Source organism: Drosophila pseudoobscura, chromosome 2 (genome assembly GCF_009870125.1).
Source record: "Drosophila pseudoobscura strain MV-25-SWS-2005 chromosome 2, UCI_Dpse_MV25, whole genome shotgun sequence".
In the NCBI taxonomy this organism is placed as follows: Eukaryota; Metazoa; Arthropoda; class Insecta; order Diptera; family Drosophilidae; genus Drosophila; species Drosophila pseudoobscura.
The window spans coordinates 16,985,979-17,002,795 of NC_046679.1; the positions used below are offsets into that span (position 1 = coordinate 16,985,979).

General features: G+C 46.3%; 1 protein-coding gene across 1 annotated transcript; it reads right to left on the reverse strand.

Moving 5' to 3' along the window:
• Positions 1–2,861: 2,861 nt before the first annotated feature.
• Positions 2,862–15,988, reverse strand: kek6 (kekkon 6). Its single transcript, XM_033377554.1, has 3 exons — positions 14,972–15,988; positions 8,918–9,463; positions 2,862–8,846 (listed from the first exon to the last, which is right to left on the reverse strand). Exons 2-3 carry the CDS (start codon positions 8,973–8,975, stop codon positions 6,286–6,288), a joined length of 2,619 nt encoding a protein of 872 aa, XP_033233445.1. The 5' UTR covers positions 8,976–9,463; positions 14,972–15,988; the 3' UTR covers positions 2,862–6,285.
• Positions 15,989–16,817: the final 829 nt, after the last annotated feature.

Genomic DNA, 16,817 nt, shown 5'->3' on the forward strand with positions numbered 1-16,817 from the left:
AATATTCGGAACATAAATTTGCAAAGGAACCACTTTAATCAATGGCCAGGTAGCGGCATCGGGATAGGTATAGGGAAATGTGATATGGTAGTACATGGGGATACAGAGGTGCAATGTACCATTAAGCAGAAGCGGGTATTGATTTGCTGAGAGTGAAGAGGGAGAGCAAAATAATGCGACTGTGGATAGCCTTTCCTAGCCGAGCACACGGCCAGCCAGCCACGGGGTTTCCACAAAATCCGGACATTGTTTGTTTTGCCAGCGGAAAAGAAGATGAAAATAGAAAAGAGAAGAGAGTAGGGAGTAGGAGATGAAAAATCGGATGGAATGGAACACTGTAGAAGGGATTGGGATTGTGGAGGGGAGGGGATGCGTGCCATTCATAACACATATTGAATTTCATTTTGTGGACTCTGCGCCACAGGCGACCCAACACCGACACCGAATACGACACCGACGGCCCTGCCTCAAGCGAAAGATAACTTGCATAATCGTTGCCATAGACTTAAAATTTATAGAAAGCTTTTGCGGGCACCTGAGTCATGGGCTGGAGAGGCCATCCACTACCTCATCCACTCCTCATCCACTCCTCATCCACTCTCCTTTCCGCAATCTACTACTGACCAATTATTGAGCCGTTGCCAAATGCAAGGGCATAAAATGAGCGCACATATTGCCAGGACGAGCGCTCCAGGACGAGGTGCAGGCGTAGGAGCAGGAGTTGGCATTGCCTTTAGATGTGGGCTTAGGATGTGGGAGGTGGAAACGGGGCAGCGGACCAGAAACAAGAGCAATAACTGTTTGGCAAACAGATTTATTTTGCCTGCCTACACAACCAGGAGCGGATTCCAACACTCTGAGGGTCCTCGGATATAATTTAATTAAATATTCAGTTGGGAAGCTCCCCCAAGCCCTGCGCATTATTGTTGCCAGCTGTATGCAATGTACAATATGTTCTAAAAAGTTTCGAGACCCCTTCAAGTTTCGTAAAATGTTTTAGGAACTTTGCTAATTCATTCCGCCTGCAGTTTCTCCACGATATGAGAGCAAGCTTGAAGTGGTTATCCTCGTTACGAACACCCCCATCCGACGCTCCACAGCACTCGCCTAGATTTTCCCACGCATATCCTGGAGCGCCCCAACCAATTACCTACTTAGAAAAAGGCCGCTCCTGGCGGCTCAGGGCTCAGGTCTCAGGGCTCGCACACAAATATTGGTTTCCAACTTTCATTGCCACTGCGGTGGAGTGTGGTGGAGTGCGGTGGAGGTGGCTCCAGTTGCTGCTGCTGTTGGTCCTCTCCAACCTCTGCAATCCGCCTGCAGAGTCTGACCACAGACACCTCCCCACCCACCACCCACACACACGTCGCTTGGGCCGCGTGGGTGCAGTGCATCATTTTTGCATTAGAAAAGTGCAGGGCCATGAAAACTGTAAATAACCGGAATAGAAGCCTAAGAGTCGGAGGCAGGTCCCAATGGCTCTGGGGCCTAGGCCAGCCGCAAATTATGCTTGTCAAAAATGAATGTTGCATACGTAACGCTGAGACAGAAGAAGAACACTGCCAGAGGTAGTCGAAGAGGCAGAGAGCCAGACAGAGGCAGACAGAGGCAGCGAGGTCGCATTTAGAAAATCGCAGCAGCAGTTTGCGGTTGTCGTAGTCGTCGTCATGGCAGTACGTGCTCGATGCGTGCCAATCCCTGGAGGGTTCTCTATACATAACTATGGCAGGAGTCGATGCCAATGGCTATGGCTATGGCTATGGCTACAGCTTGCTCTTGGTTCTTGGCTCTTGGGTCTCGGGTCTCCGGGTCTCCGGGCCTCGGTCTTGGTGGTTTTGTGGATTTGCCCGCAAAACGGATGCTGCTGACGTTGTTGCTGACGCAGATGCAGAAGAGAAGGCTAGTAGGAGAAGGAGGAACTTTTAACTAAATGTGCTCCGAGTGCATTAAGATGAAAATGTTATTACGACTGGGTATGGCTCTGAGGATGGGATGATGGTGGTGGTGGGTGCTTCCTCTGCAGTCATTATTGAAGCATTTGTGAGGTGGCGGCGCACTGGGAAACGGAGATTAGGCGCGGAAATGCTCGAAATGTTAGTTTGGTTATCGCCTGGAATGGGCGATGATGATGGGGAATGGGCGAATGGGTGCAAAAAGTCGGAAATTTGATATGCCAAAAACCGTTTACGATCAACAAGTGATACGATGAGGAGCAAGTGCACCGAGAAATGCCAAAGGAGGACTCACTGGCAAATTATGCAGATTGCCTGATGATGAAACTGTGGATGGAAACTATGGATGCGGCAGGACACAGAGGACAGCAGGAAGGGGGCTACTCGGATATTGAGGAAGTTCGGCTGCAGTTGTTTGGCGAGAACTTTCCATCAAGCGCCCAGGAAGAGACATTGATTTGACTGCACGACGAGGAGAGAGAAAGAGAAGTTTTCCATTATGGAAATGTCATCAAATCGATTTTCTTCTTTTTCCTATCTCGTCCGTCCGCCCCTTTTTGTGCAATCATAATGACGGTAAATGGCGGGGGAGTGCAATTGCAGGAATACCCGTAGTAGTAAAATATTCCACATGCTCCACGTACACGTTCCCTGTAGAAATGAAAAGGCCAAAATGAGGTTTTTGCTTTTGTTCAATTTATTCATATTTCTCTCATATTTTATTATTATTATTATTTGCAATAATAACTGTTATTACTCGTTACTCGTATTATTATTATTATTCCATCTATTTAAATATAGTGTGTAATAAAGCTTGACAATCTATTAATGCTATTACAATGTATTTTCGGTTATATTGTTCGTTAAATGTTCTTTTGTTTGTCCTTCCATATCCTGTTATGTTTTCTGTTTCTGTACTGTCATGTTTGCTTTACTTTACCCACTGTCCTACTGTCACACTTTCAATCCTCCTCTTCCTCCCACTATTCCGTCCCCGTCAACAGCTGTATTCGTGTCATGTCGGGATGTCGGGATGTTTTTGTATCTATATATCGTTTTGAGTCATAATATAATGTGTGTGGAAGTGACTGAGGAGTGAAGTGGGTTTTGGTATAGTCGAGTGTTTGGATGTGAGTTCCAGAGAATGCTACGGGATGGCTGTGGGGCTCTGTGGATTGTTGAAATTTGACTAATTTCGGCTTTCAATGGAATTCAAGTTAAAATGCAATATGCTGATTCGTTTTTAAATTTTTTTGTTTTTTTTTGTTTTAATGGTATCGTACAAAATTTGTTACTACTATTCATCATCGTGAATTTAATTTATTTTCGGGCCGCACTTCGCAGCACAGAGCACTCATAAAAAGTTAATTTTATTTCCCTGGCATTCGCACTCTGGTTTTTGTTGCTGTTGGTCGGTTTGTTCTATGGATGCACCGCAGTAGCTGCCTGCAATCGGATGCGGAGAGTCAGATGCAGATACACAGATGCGTGGCTCTCTACTGTGAGTGTATAGTATATGGTATAGTATGCCATGTAGTATGCTTTTGCATCTGTGAATCTGTGCATCTGTGCATCTGCGTGTGTTTTCCATTTGCATTCACGCAGAGTAATTAAAATTATAGTTACATTTCCATCATCATCCGGCGCCGGAAAAGCGAGTGGCGAAACAGGCGGAGCCCGGGTGGAACCTGGGGATAGCCGTTTGTTTGTGCATTGATGGGAAATGGGAAAATGTAGCTAAAAGCATAGTTTAAATGTTTCTCTTGTTAGGTGCTCTCTCCGCCCTCCGCTCTCCACCATTCTCTCATTACTCTCTCTCTATTTGACTGTCGGTTTACACTTGTCTTTTGGCTCTTGCTTTTTGGCGGTTTCCATTTGTTTTTTTTTAATTAGTTAAAACGATTTTAAATGAATAAAATATCGCCCCCTGTCTGCGGTAGTCATTACTGCGTGGGAGAGAGGTGTAGAGGGGCGTACGATGTAATTAAAATTACCTATTTATGTACAAATCTACAGGGAAGTACGGGATCCATCCCCATCCGCCATCTATTAGAGCGGACCAAACAATAAAACTTTGATTAAAACATTCACATTGCGCTGTCAAAAAGGAGGTACGCAAGGGCAAGGTGGTGTATGATATCTGAATAAATCGTAGGATGCAGGACGTGTAGGATGAGGTTTGGGGGGAGTTTGTGTGTTTGTGTGTTTGTTCTGTTTGCTGTTCTGGCAGCTCTCTATGTGCCGATGTGCAAATTTGCTTTCGGTTCAGTTCATAATATCAAAAAACAAAAATCCCCTCACCAGCCAGCAAACATTGCACACAACAGAGGAAAATTTAATTGGGTCGGGGAAAGCCCGGCTAGGAATCCCCCCCTGGTGAAGTGAAGCTGTGCAAATATTTGCCAGAATACTTTCCCATAATTATTGTAGTAATTCATTGCATTCATGTGTTTAATTATTCCACAAACACACACATGGATACACGGATACACGGATACACAACTTAATGCATTCATCGTGTAAGCATGGGTGTGGGTGTGGGTGTATGGGTGTGGGTGTGGGTGTGGGTGTGGGTGTATGGGTGTATGGGGCCGTGGCTGCGAGCGTGGTCATGTATGTGGAATTTATCATGTACTGTACTTATCATTGACTTCTATAACTTACATTTTATATTATCAAGCTCGAATTTGAAACGTTCTACATACACAAAAAATACTTATAATGCGGCATCTCTCTCTCCTATTGTTCTCTTGTGTTCTCTATATAAATCTCACACCAATATAGGTATATATATATATATATATATGATATACACATCGATATATAGCTGTAGAGTATCTCTGGCCTCGACCTCTCGAATTTAGCAATTAGTTTTCGATTTTATTTATTTTCAAATTTTCATTTTTCTTTCTACATTCAATTAGATTACACACAAATTCATACATATGCAGAGATATATATACGTATATACATACATGTATGTATATATGTATATTACATAAATGGTATGCCATATATTATTTAGATTTGGTCTACTTGCAGGACAAAGTGTGTGTTACAGCGCGGGACAGTGATAGGGAGAGAACTAAAAGGACTCCTTCTATAGGTATTCTAGGATAGGAACGGATTAACTATATATACTATATGCATATGTATATGTAGATTGACTAGATGACGACTGCTAACAATACAAATCATAGGTACTAGGTGTTTGGCTCTGATATCGGAAGAACAATCCTACAGTTACTGCTGGAACCGGAAACAATCGCAATCGAGGATAACAGACTAAAAGTAGATTTGATTTAAAAAACATTTTTGGCTCGCCTCGATGCAGTATCTATATATTATAGATATATGTAGGTAGGTAGGTAGGGAGTGTAAAATTATTTTTGATTTAAAAGTCCTTAAGCATTTAGGAATACATTTACATATGTACATAAAGAAGGGACTATTTTAAGGGGGGACTAAAGACTGTAATACATTCATACATACAAATATCCATTGTACATAGATAGTTGTTTATACATATATAGTTGTTTATATCGGGGTGTTATAATAGATCTGCTAATATTATACATATGTATGCATATGCATATGCAAGTGCTACGATGCTACGATGAATTCCCATCCGGTGTTCTAATCCTATTCAGTGTCTGATCTCTAAAACGTAATTCAATAAAATACTCGTACTCCTCCAACAAACTCTAGCACCCCAGAAGCAAATGCATCTTTCTTTGGTTTCATCTACATATATCTGACAAGATACATATATACTATAGAATCGTACTATACACCTTATGAAGATCAGTTTTGGTCGCTATAATCTCTAGCATACAGTTATCTTTCGTTTATCTTACAGAATTCAGAATTATAGAATGGGTACAACTATTCGGTTTCTAGCTAGGAATGGGGTCAGTATGGAGAGATCTCTAAATGGAGTAAACATGCGATACATAAGTATATAGAAGTATATATATACGATAACGGTATCTATGTAGTGAGATTCAAAAGGGGAAATAAACTCTGTTCTCGGAAATAAACTCTCAAATTCTCATTGTTTCGCATTTTGATTAGGGTTTTCTGCTATATTCGTTTTTGATTCTTTGATCATTTGGGGGGTCTGTGGCAGTCAATAGATTGTGTCGGTTGCTATATACGAGTAGTAGGTTTCTATACAAATTATCTGTGTAGACTCGAAACTGATATGAAAGTAAACGATTGCCAAGGAGTTGGGTTTCTGAATGTGACTCTGGATGAGGATTATGGAAATGGGACTGGTTCTGGGTTCTGGGGCACGAATCTATTGACCTATTTACACTTGCGTTCCATAATACTATAGGGACACAAACTCCCCTCTGTCCTTGTCCTGTCCTTGGCTGGTCTCTGTCTGGTGCTGATGATGATCCTGGGCCTGCTCTCCCCCGACGGACTGCTTTTCGGGCTGGTTCTCGTTGAAGAGCGTCTCACTCTCGTATTGCTCCTCATCGGGCAGCGAGAGTGTGGAGTTGCCCAGACCCCCGCTCGCGGTGATGCGGCGCCCCATGTTATCGTACTTGGGGTACGCGGAGCTGTCGCCGCCTCCGCTCTTGCCACAGAGCGGCCGCAGCGGCGTCACTTCGATGGGTGGCGTCTGGCAGGCGGACGGCGGCGGGCCGTTGTTGATGCAGCTGGCGCAACTGGCGGCGGAGACGGGCGGCATGTTGCTGGTGGCACTGGAGTTGGGGTGGTGGCACTGCACCACAGCCGTCACAGCGGGCGGTGGGGGAGGAGGCGGCAGCTCCATGGCGTTGCTTTGGCCTCCGGCCACGCAGTGGTAGGTCGTCTGGTGGCTATGGGAGTCCACATATCCGCTCGCATCCAGGTTGTAGGTCACGATCTCGTCGTGCGGATAGAGGCCGGGGGTGGCACCTTGCTGCAGTTGCTGTTGCTGCTGTTGTTGTTGCTGCTGCTGCTGTTGCTGGTGATGCTGCTGCAGCGAGGTATCCTTCTTGAGGATGCCCCGCCGCGTCGTGTGACGTGGCAGGGTGGCAAATTGGCCCTCGGGCACACTCACCGTGCCCGAGCCTCCATCGTTGTTGCACTGCACGTCCTGCATCCGCTTGGGGATGTTCAGCAAGTCCGGATACATGTTGAGGTCCGCTCCGTCGAGCATGTCCTGCGTGACTGACACGCGGATGAAGATATTGCCCCCAAAGGCGGGGTTCGGCACAATGTTCGAGCAGAACTCTGGTGGCGGTGGAAAGACGCCCACATTAAGGGGGAACTCCTCGGAGATCTGGCCGGGATGTGTGTGGGTGTGGGTGTGGCCCGCCATGGACGTGGGCACGGTGATCATGCCGCATGTGGGATCCTTCACGGTCATCAGCTGCTGCCGCATATGCTGGTGCGGATGCTGCTGCTGTTGCTGCTGCTGTTGCTGCTGCTGCTGTTGATGCTGCTGCTGCTGGTGAACCAGCATTGAGCCATGGCCCATGCCCCCGCGGTGATTCTCCACGGCATGGATCTCGATCTGGTTGAAGCCCAGACCTGCCGACTCCGCCTTGTTGATGCTGATCGAGTTGGGATTGTTGTCGATGCCATAGCTGTCGCCGCGATCGTTTGTGGTCGTAGTGACGCTCGAGTCCAGCAGCTTCTTCTCCTGGTCATTGAAGCTGACGCTGGACTTGACACCCGCCTTGTTGGCGTGTCGATGCTGGCGGGTGGTGCGCTTGCAGAGGCACACCACAAAGGAGATGGCGATCAACAGGAAGACGGTGCCGAAGATGCCCATGATGAGGCCGAAGTACCAGAAGGTCTCTGGGGTCTTCACGAGCACATGCTGCACTATCTCGCTGAGGTATATGCTGATGTTCTGGGTCATGCTGCCGATGGGATTGGCCCCCGTGCAGGCATACGTGCCGGCATCCAGGCTGGTCACATTGAAGACGGTCAGGTTGCTCCACAGCTTGTCGGAGGCGATGCTCTCCGTGTCGAAGAGCACGTTGTCGTTGTCCAGGATCTTGCCATTCAGTTCCCAGGCTACCTCGGGAAGCGGATCCCCGTACACCAGGCAGCTGAAGGTCGTGTTGCTCCCAATATCGATGTTCTGCACCTCCTCGTTGTTGAAGATCTCGACGCGCGGCGGGCAGCCGAAGAGCTCATCGTCGACGCTGTCCCAGGTGCGATCCTTCTGGGCGGGCGGACCCTTGCAGACGAGGCTTACGGAGCTGAGGCGACTGGCCACATACCAGGAGCGGAACTTGCGTAGCTTGCAGTTGCACTGCCAGGGGTTCTCCTCGAGGGAGAGGGTCTTCAGGTTGGCCATGTGCTGGAAGACGTACTCGCTGAGGCTCTCCAGCAGATTGTTCTTGAGGTTCAGGAACTCCAGGAGATTGAGATTGGCCAACGACATGGGATCGATGTACGAGATGAGGCAGTCGTGCATGTCCAGGGTGCGCAGGTGGGGCAGGATGGGGAACTGGTAGGCGGCCAGGCGTTTCAGCGGATTGCCGTTCAGGTACAGGATCCTCAGGCGGTCGTTGCCCATGAACGTGTCCTTGTCGAGCATCTCCAGCTTGTTGTCGGACAGATCGATCTCCACGAGGATCTTCAGGCTGCGGAAGGACTCCTTGTGGATGTACTGCACCTCGGACTTCTTCAGGTAAATGCGCTGCAGATTGAGCAGCCCCAAGGCCGAGAACTCCTCCCGGTTCAAGTACGGTATGTGGTTGTCGTTCAGCACCAGCACCTGCAGCTCCGTGCTGAGGGTGCTCGGGATGCTGGTCAGCTGCAGGGAACTGCAGATGGCTGATTTCTTGCCATTGGTCCACTTGCAGGTGCAGTTGGAGGCGCAGCTCAAGGACCAGTCATCGGCCCCCGTCCAGGCCACCAAACAGAGCACCAAAAGACACCAAACTACAGAGAAATAGGAAATGCAGCAATGATGTGGTTACTATTTCCCTATTTCCCAACTATTTCCCACTCACCTGGAAGACCCATCGTGGTCGTAGTCGTGCTCCGGCTCCTTCGATCCATGCTGTGCATATGTCTTCCTTCTCCTCTGCGGTTCGACGATATTCCTTCCGCTTCCGCTTCAGCTCCCGCTGCGTTTTGTGTGGCCTCGGCGACCCTGCCAATTGATGACCCTAAATGGCTTTGGCTGATTCGATTGCCATGTTTCACATCATGTTGCCGCCGCCAGCAAAAAGGTCTCCATTACTCCACATTACTCAGCACTTTGGCTACACTTGCCACACAGAAGGCAGGATCTGCTCAGTGCTCTGCGTGTGCCACCACTCGACTCCCAGTATCTTATTGATTTTGCCTGCTTGCTTTATCCTTCTCTGCTGCTACTCTGCTCTGTTGAGTTCTGTGTTCAGTTCTTTTCTTTTAATTTGCTGGCAGAAAGGAAACTTAGCCCTGCCTCTTTTTTTGTGCTGCTGCCACTGACATCGACATCGGCAGTTGGAGCTGGACCTGGACCTGGAGCAAGGGATAGAGCATGGGAAATCCTTTCTTTTAAATTCTTAAATCTGAAAAATGTAAAAGAGAATCCGGTATTAGCGAGACGACCACTCCAACAATGCCCATTGTAGTTGTATCGTACATACAGTAGAGTAGTGCCTCCAGTGGCTCTGCTCTGCACTTGCCCCCCGTTTGTAATCTCTGTTTACAGAATTTAGCTTTGGCTCTGAATAGAATGGCCAGAATGGGGAGAATAGATGTGGGGGAATGGTATCTGGGGTATGGGGTATGGGGTGCCTGCGAAATGGATGGAGGTTTAAATCGCCTTTCAACAACATTTTGTAATTTGTTGTACGTCCAGCTGGACAACACAACAAAGCACCAAACCACAGGCACATCTACATCCGCATCCACAGCCACAGCGATAGCCACTGCCACAAAAAGGTGGAGACCCTGGGCCCTGGACCCCGACTTTGGCATCGACATCGGCATCGGCATCTTTAGAAAATCAGCATCAATAGCCTGTCGAATGCTTTTTACTTTTATGTTCCTCTTTCTCTCACTCTCCCATTCTCTCTCTGTGTTCTCTTTTTTGTTTGTTCTCGTTCCAGGAGCGGTTCAGCATCACCTCTCTTCATTGGCTTCAAGCATACAAATACTTTTCAGTAATTTTAATCAACGTAAAATGCCTAATTTCACTTCAATCCCCCAACTGCGATTGAAAGGACTCCACAATAAGTTTTCCTGAAATTTCCTGCCCCTCTCCACCAAACACCGAAACGAGATGAATCCGCTCCGCTTCTGGCCCTGGTTCTGGGGCGCACAGATAGGGGATGGGACGGAGAGACAGACAGACAATGAAAACGTAAAAAGCTCAAAAGGTTCATTTGTCAATTTGCCATTTGAATTTGTATTTGAGAGAATTCACTTGGCCGCTTTTGCTGCTTTTGCCGCTTTTGCTGCTTTGTCCTGCAGCAGCGGCAGCATCACCCTGCCACACCAGCTATCCCCCTGCCCACCCTTTGGGGCAACCTACAAAGCAGACAGTCAAACCTTGGCAGCAACCTCAATTTTAGCTCATCCCTCTGGCCCCCTCCCTCGGACCCGTCGGTCGGGTGGGGTGGTGGTCCTGGCAATGCGGATAATATTTCCTGTGTCAGTGCACCAGCAGTTGGCAGTTGCAATTGCTGACTTGCCACACAGCGCTCGACTACTATCCATCCCGTCCCATCCCAGCCGAGTCCCCTCTCTAGTATATAGTGGTGCCCCCATCGTCGACAGTTTTATATTTGCTGCTGCTATGAGGAGGCACTCGTGCTCGTGGGGGCACTGGAACCGCATCGGCATCAGCATCGGCGGCACTCACAGGTTCTTTGGTTTGATATTCATAAATGTGGCACAGTGGGCCAAAAAAGCAAAGCTAATTTGATGGCCAATTGCCAAGACTGGGACTGGGACTGGGACCGGCCCGTAGCCAATGTGCGGTAGAATATTAAAAAAATATTATGGAAGAATATTGTATGTTGCAAGCAGGTCTGCTCTGACTGCAGCCGCAACTCGTAAAGCAAATCAATTAACTGCTGCCACATAGAGGGCGAAGAGGGGCAGAGAAGCAGATACTCGTACGGAGATGATGATGCCCCACAAAGATACGAGTTATTGTCTGGCTCTCTGTGGCATGTGGCCTCTGGCAGGCCTCTAGCTATCATCGGGCTAATCTCTTGGAAGAAGGTCCTGGTAATTGTTAACCTGTAAATGAAGGACTCTACACTGCAATTGGCATTTGGTAATTTGATTTCGTATCCCATACCCAGATAATCTCTGAAAGGGAAGCTAAGCTTCAAATGTTGCCATCTGGGAATTGGATTTCGAATCTGACTTGACTTCGCTTTCAGTATGCGGCACTGCATCTCTCACAGAAGACTAAATCAAAACAACAATTGTAACCGAATGGCATTGGATTTTACTTATTTATTAATACAATACAACGGCCATGTGAAATGAAGTAAATGGAAATTGAATTGGCTTGTCTCCTAGAAAATTCTAAGCAATTTGTGCACTCACCAAATGAATGGAAGAGCTCTGTATATCTGAATGGATATATAGCAGGGAATCCTTTCTGCGATGATCCTTAGGTTTTTATATATATTTTTATATTCATTATGAATGAATGGAATGAATGCCAATTATGAAGGTACTCCATCTGTTCAGGACAGCAGCTCTAACAGGACAGCAGCACTGTTAACAGTCCAGGGTAACAGCCTGTTAACAGCCTGTGGCCGCCCACTGTTAGCGGTTTCCCGCGCCCCTTAGTGAAATACCGAATTATACAGATGATATACAGTGGCTCACAGCTCAAATGAACCAGAGCACCTTTCACACTTAAAAGTGCTATAACTTCTAAAGAATTCTTCGAAAAGAAGATGATATTAAATAGACAGAAACATGCTCTCAAAAATTCCCAAGACTATAGGGAACCACTTCCTAAAATCCCATGGTATATTCAACTCGTTTATTTCCCCGCCTAGTTGTCACATTAAAAAATCATCAAAGTTTAAACAGAAAAAGAAGATGGAAATCTGCCTGTGTCCTGTATCCTGGCGCCCTGTTCCTGGAATCCTTTCCTCAAACAACATATTTAATTCATTAATTATCCCCCTGGTTGAGCCAATGAAAATTCATCAATTCACTTTGATGAACGCAACTCAAACGAAAATTGCTTAAAAATTATTTATATTTTAAATGCATTTATATACATACGTTTGTCAAATGAAATTCATGTAATACGAAAACAATTGATTACGGATGCGCGCCACAAAGAGTTTACATATTATTTACATCTGTCGAATTAATTACGCAAAATAAATATTTCCCCACTTGATTCTTGTTACTATTCCATTCGGATGCAGTTTCAAATTAAATTTACATTTTTCCCTTAATCTCTGAGAGGCTATTCATTGTATCTTTCATGGCCTTTCATGGCGGGCACTTTGTTCGGCGGACAAATAAATGCCAAAATTTTAGTGTTTCTCTATAAATTTTTGGTTTTACTTTCCGTACAATTCCATTTGACAATTGGAATTCAATTTCAATTTGTTGCCTGGTGGAAAAGTTAACTAATCCGCCCCTCGACCACGCCCCCCTCATTTGTAAAACTTCATCAAATGTAATTGTCGGAAAACAGCAAAAAGTCCTTGTCCAGGGCCAACAATTGGAGGCCATGCTCCATGCTGCATTACCAAATTAAAAACAAAAACTAAACTAACTTTTCTGCTTTTTATTTTTTTATTTTTAACTTTCATTTCTCTCTCACTCTCTTTGTCTTTTTTGTTTCTCTCGAAACTTGCTTCCGTCATCCTACCACGGTGCGTAAACAGAGGCGTGGCATACTTATATATATCGTTCCGGAGGAGTCTTTTTTAGGGAATATTACTTCTATATATGGAATTTTATGTCATTTAAATCATTATGAAATCGTGTTCAGCTCTTTCAAAAACTTTTAATACAGATATTAGTCCAATATTATTTGTGGTTTGTATAAATTAATATCCATTTTAGTTCGGTAGTTAGGTAGTAATGTCTATCAATTCCTCAATTAAAATATTTGGAATTTAATTTAAATTTTTTGAAAAATGTTTCTGAAGGCCTGAATCATCAAAAGGATATTTACAAACTGTTGTCTTTACAAAGAATGAATTACCTCTCGCATCTAACAATTTTGTATATATTTATCTCTAAAACTCCCAAGTGCTTGGTGGCGACGGACAATCCCCTTGCGACTAAGCCTCTGTTTCGTATGCAAATCGTTTCTTTGCCGCCTGGCTGCGCTCTTTCTCGCTCTTCCTGTCTTCAGCCACGCCCACTGGACCGCCCACTCTCGCCATGGCATTGTTTTGTTATTGCACTAGCACGTGCGAATGTGCGTGCAAATGCAAATGGCGATAGAAAACTTTTTAAATTGAGCAAACATTAACAAAAAGGCAAATCTAGAAGTGGATCAGGACGGGCAGGGCAGGCGGGGCATGACCTCCAATTTGCAGAAAGAGAGAGAGAGAGAGAGAGAGGGAGAGATTTTATGGAGGGGGTGAATGTAACACCCATAGCAGGTTGTTCTTATCGCCCGTCATCGGACTTCGGTGGGGAATTTGGCCTATTTGTTTTTCTGCCTTGTTGAGACTCGCCTAGCGCGGTCCTTCAAGGACAGCCACCAAAAGTGTAAATTACAAACTCCTGTGCAGTGTCCCTGGAGAGGGTGCTTTGAGGACTTGGCACCACTTTTCCGTGCAACAAATCCGCACATAATCGGAAAATGTCACAGAGCAAAAAAGCAGACAAGAAAGAACACAATATTAATGGCACTTGTCTCTGCCTCGGGGCCGAGATTAGATGACGCTGACGTTGACCGTGTTGAATTTTATTGCAGTACGGAAATGGTTTTCATAAATACACCGAAACTTCACACAGACGAGCGAGCGAGGGGGGGGGGGATGCTGAAGAGAAAGAAGGAGGGTCGGAAAGAGACAGAGGCAATGCAATTATCTGGAAGCAAAGTGCAAGCGGCCATGTACGTGCGAAACGAGGAACAGGACATTCGCCTTAGCCAGTACGAGAGGAGTCAGCGCCAGAACCGGAGCTCGAAGTCGGGGAGAGAAGGAGAGAAAAGGTCCCTCCCACCGGAGACAAGCACCCGGGGAGATGTATGGCCATGGAAGGACACGATGCGAGCATGTGCCTAGGATCTGGACGGAGACGCCCCGGGCTGACGACGGAGTGCCAACAAATGCAATTGTTATTGTTTGCCGTAACCTTCACCACTCGGGGCATTATAAATTTATCATGGATTGTGCTATGAGATTGTGCTGCGTGGAGAGAGGCCCAGCAGCATCCAGATTAGTTGGTCTCCAGGTCCGTATTTAGCCGGTGGTTCCAAACAATAGATGGCATCTAATCGCAATCGGCAAACCAAACCCCTTTCATTAATTAGAAGCAACCCCAAGCCCTGCCCTGCGCATAACCAATTCCCAGAACGGAGTAAATCCGCTGTGGCGTATGAAATGTTTAACTCGTTTTAATCACTCAAATATGGAGGCCATTGTACGAGTGTTCCCTGGCAGACATTCATTAATTATTAACCTGTGAGCGAAGTTCGTTGTAATTGACTTTCAATGTAATCGCCAGACTTTAGCTGGAAGCTCTCAATTCATTTCATTCCATTCCATTTTCATCCTGAATGCAGCAGTGCGTATGAGCCCTTTTCTTACTTGTTAATCAACAATAATAAGTATCCGCTTCATTGGCTTCATTGGAAATGTATCTCCTCTTTTGTTCAAGCAATGATGAATCGACTGAGTCTATAGGCAGTGGATATTTATAGATACCGTATTGTGTGTTTGCCAAATGAAACTTTACAATTCTCTAATTTTCTCAGCTTCAAGCTTAATTTAATGGGAAATTATAAATAGAATAGTTATAGGTACATATGAAGTTTGGGAAAACGTGTCGTTTTTCGGGTTTGTCTTCATTTCAAATGCGATAATTGTGGCTTTTCGTTCGATTGCCATTAAAGGAGAGAATACCTCAAGTGAAGATTCCTGAAGAGCTGTGGCAGCATCTGTGGTCCATTGAAATACTTCCTTTGGTTGTATCTGACAGTCATGCTCCATAGAGAGATGGATTCCTGCTTAACTCTGGGGGAAAATTACCAAACAATGAAAGGAAATTTATTCTCTTCGGCCTTCTCGTTACCATGATGATAAATAATGAACTTTCTCCAATCAGAGAATGAATCTATGAGTGTACATTTTTGAATAGTTTGTGGGATGAAACTCGTTCCATCTTTCCTTACAAAAGATGGTCACAAAGAGTCCACCAGTTTCGTATAGCTGAATAGTTCTAATAACATCAGGCTCCCCTCTTCAATGATCTTTTGTCCTCCGTAATTAGGTCGATTAATTATGCCTTTTCTTTCTGTGTGCTCCATTAAGAAAGGGTATATCCATTTCGGCATAAACCGCAGATATTGTCGTTGTTGTACGAATACTCGTTTGGTAGTGTTGTTGTTGTCACTGTTGTTGGCTGTCAGAGCTTACAATTGTTTGCCATCGTTGTCAGCGTCGTCGTCGCCCTGGTGGTTTTACTGCAATTCCGTTTGGGCAGCAGCAGCGGCAGCAGCATCGGCAGCAGCTGTCCTATAACTCTAGCTGTTGCTGGCGCTGCCGCCGTTGCCGCCGCCTGCCGTTGTTGCAGCTATTGTTGTGGCAGCTGCGCATGCCGGTCTGCACTTGGCAGCCTTACAACTGCAAAACCATTTGAGTTGATGCTGAAACGAGGCATCGGCCAGGGCAGTGCTGGGCAGGATTCAGCCAGACATCAGCGTCGTCGTCGTCGTCGGCGACGCCAGCGACATGACCTCAGCACACAGAATTTTTGGGAATGGAGAACGGAGACGGGTGAACGGATTTGTGTGCGTATGCCACGTCCTGTATGCACAGAGCTCTGAGCACTCTGAGAGCCATCAGTATATTTGTGTAGAACCGCAAAAATACACAAACGACCCGGCCAACAGGATGGGAGGATGGGGGAAGCAGGATGATGATGCTGATGACGAGGCATACGTATGCATGGCGGTTGTTTGTGCTGATATTTTGCCAGGACCACAGCCAGGAGAAGGTGCAGGGTAAGTAGGAGTAGGAGTAGGAGCGGAACCGGAGCTCCAGGAGCAAGACCACAATCAGGACCACGACCAGCAGCCAGGGAGCAGCGACAGACAGACAATTACAATACACACAATACAAAAGCAGAGAACGAAGCAACAGAAATGCCGGCAGGCGCAGGGCAGGAAGTGGGCCGAAGATGCAGCCGAGGCGCCAGCAGAAGAATAAGAAGATGGCGAAGAAAGAGTGGGAGAAGGAGTATGAGTGCAAGAGTGGGGGAGTGGGAGAGTGGGAGAGCGACAACTGTTGTGTCCTGGCAGATAAGAAAGAATGAGGATGAGTCTGAGGATCTATTACCATACACAGGACACAGCAGATACATCCTGGAGCGTCCATTGAGTGAAGTGTGTTAAGCAAACAGAGGAAGCACCTCCTCCTGCTGCTCCTGCTGCTCCTGCTGCTCCTTATGCCTCTGCCTCTGCCTCTACTCCTTGCAACTGCAACAACAATGCCTTGAATAACCAAAAAGGATGTTGACTTACCGTTTGCTAAAAGGAACTGCAGCCATTCCGTTGCCGTTGCCTTATACTCGTACTCATATATTCATTTACTTGGATGCCGCCAGATGTTGGGTCTGCCATCCTTTGTATGTGCTGCGCCACCACCCCGAAATTAGTTGCACCCCCAGCCGGTCTTACCCCTTGTTCGTCGAGTCCGTGCTCCTTAGACCGAGCTCTCCACAACCGCAGCTTCTGAATGCGGCCAAAGC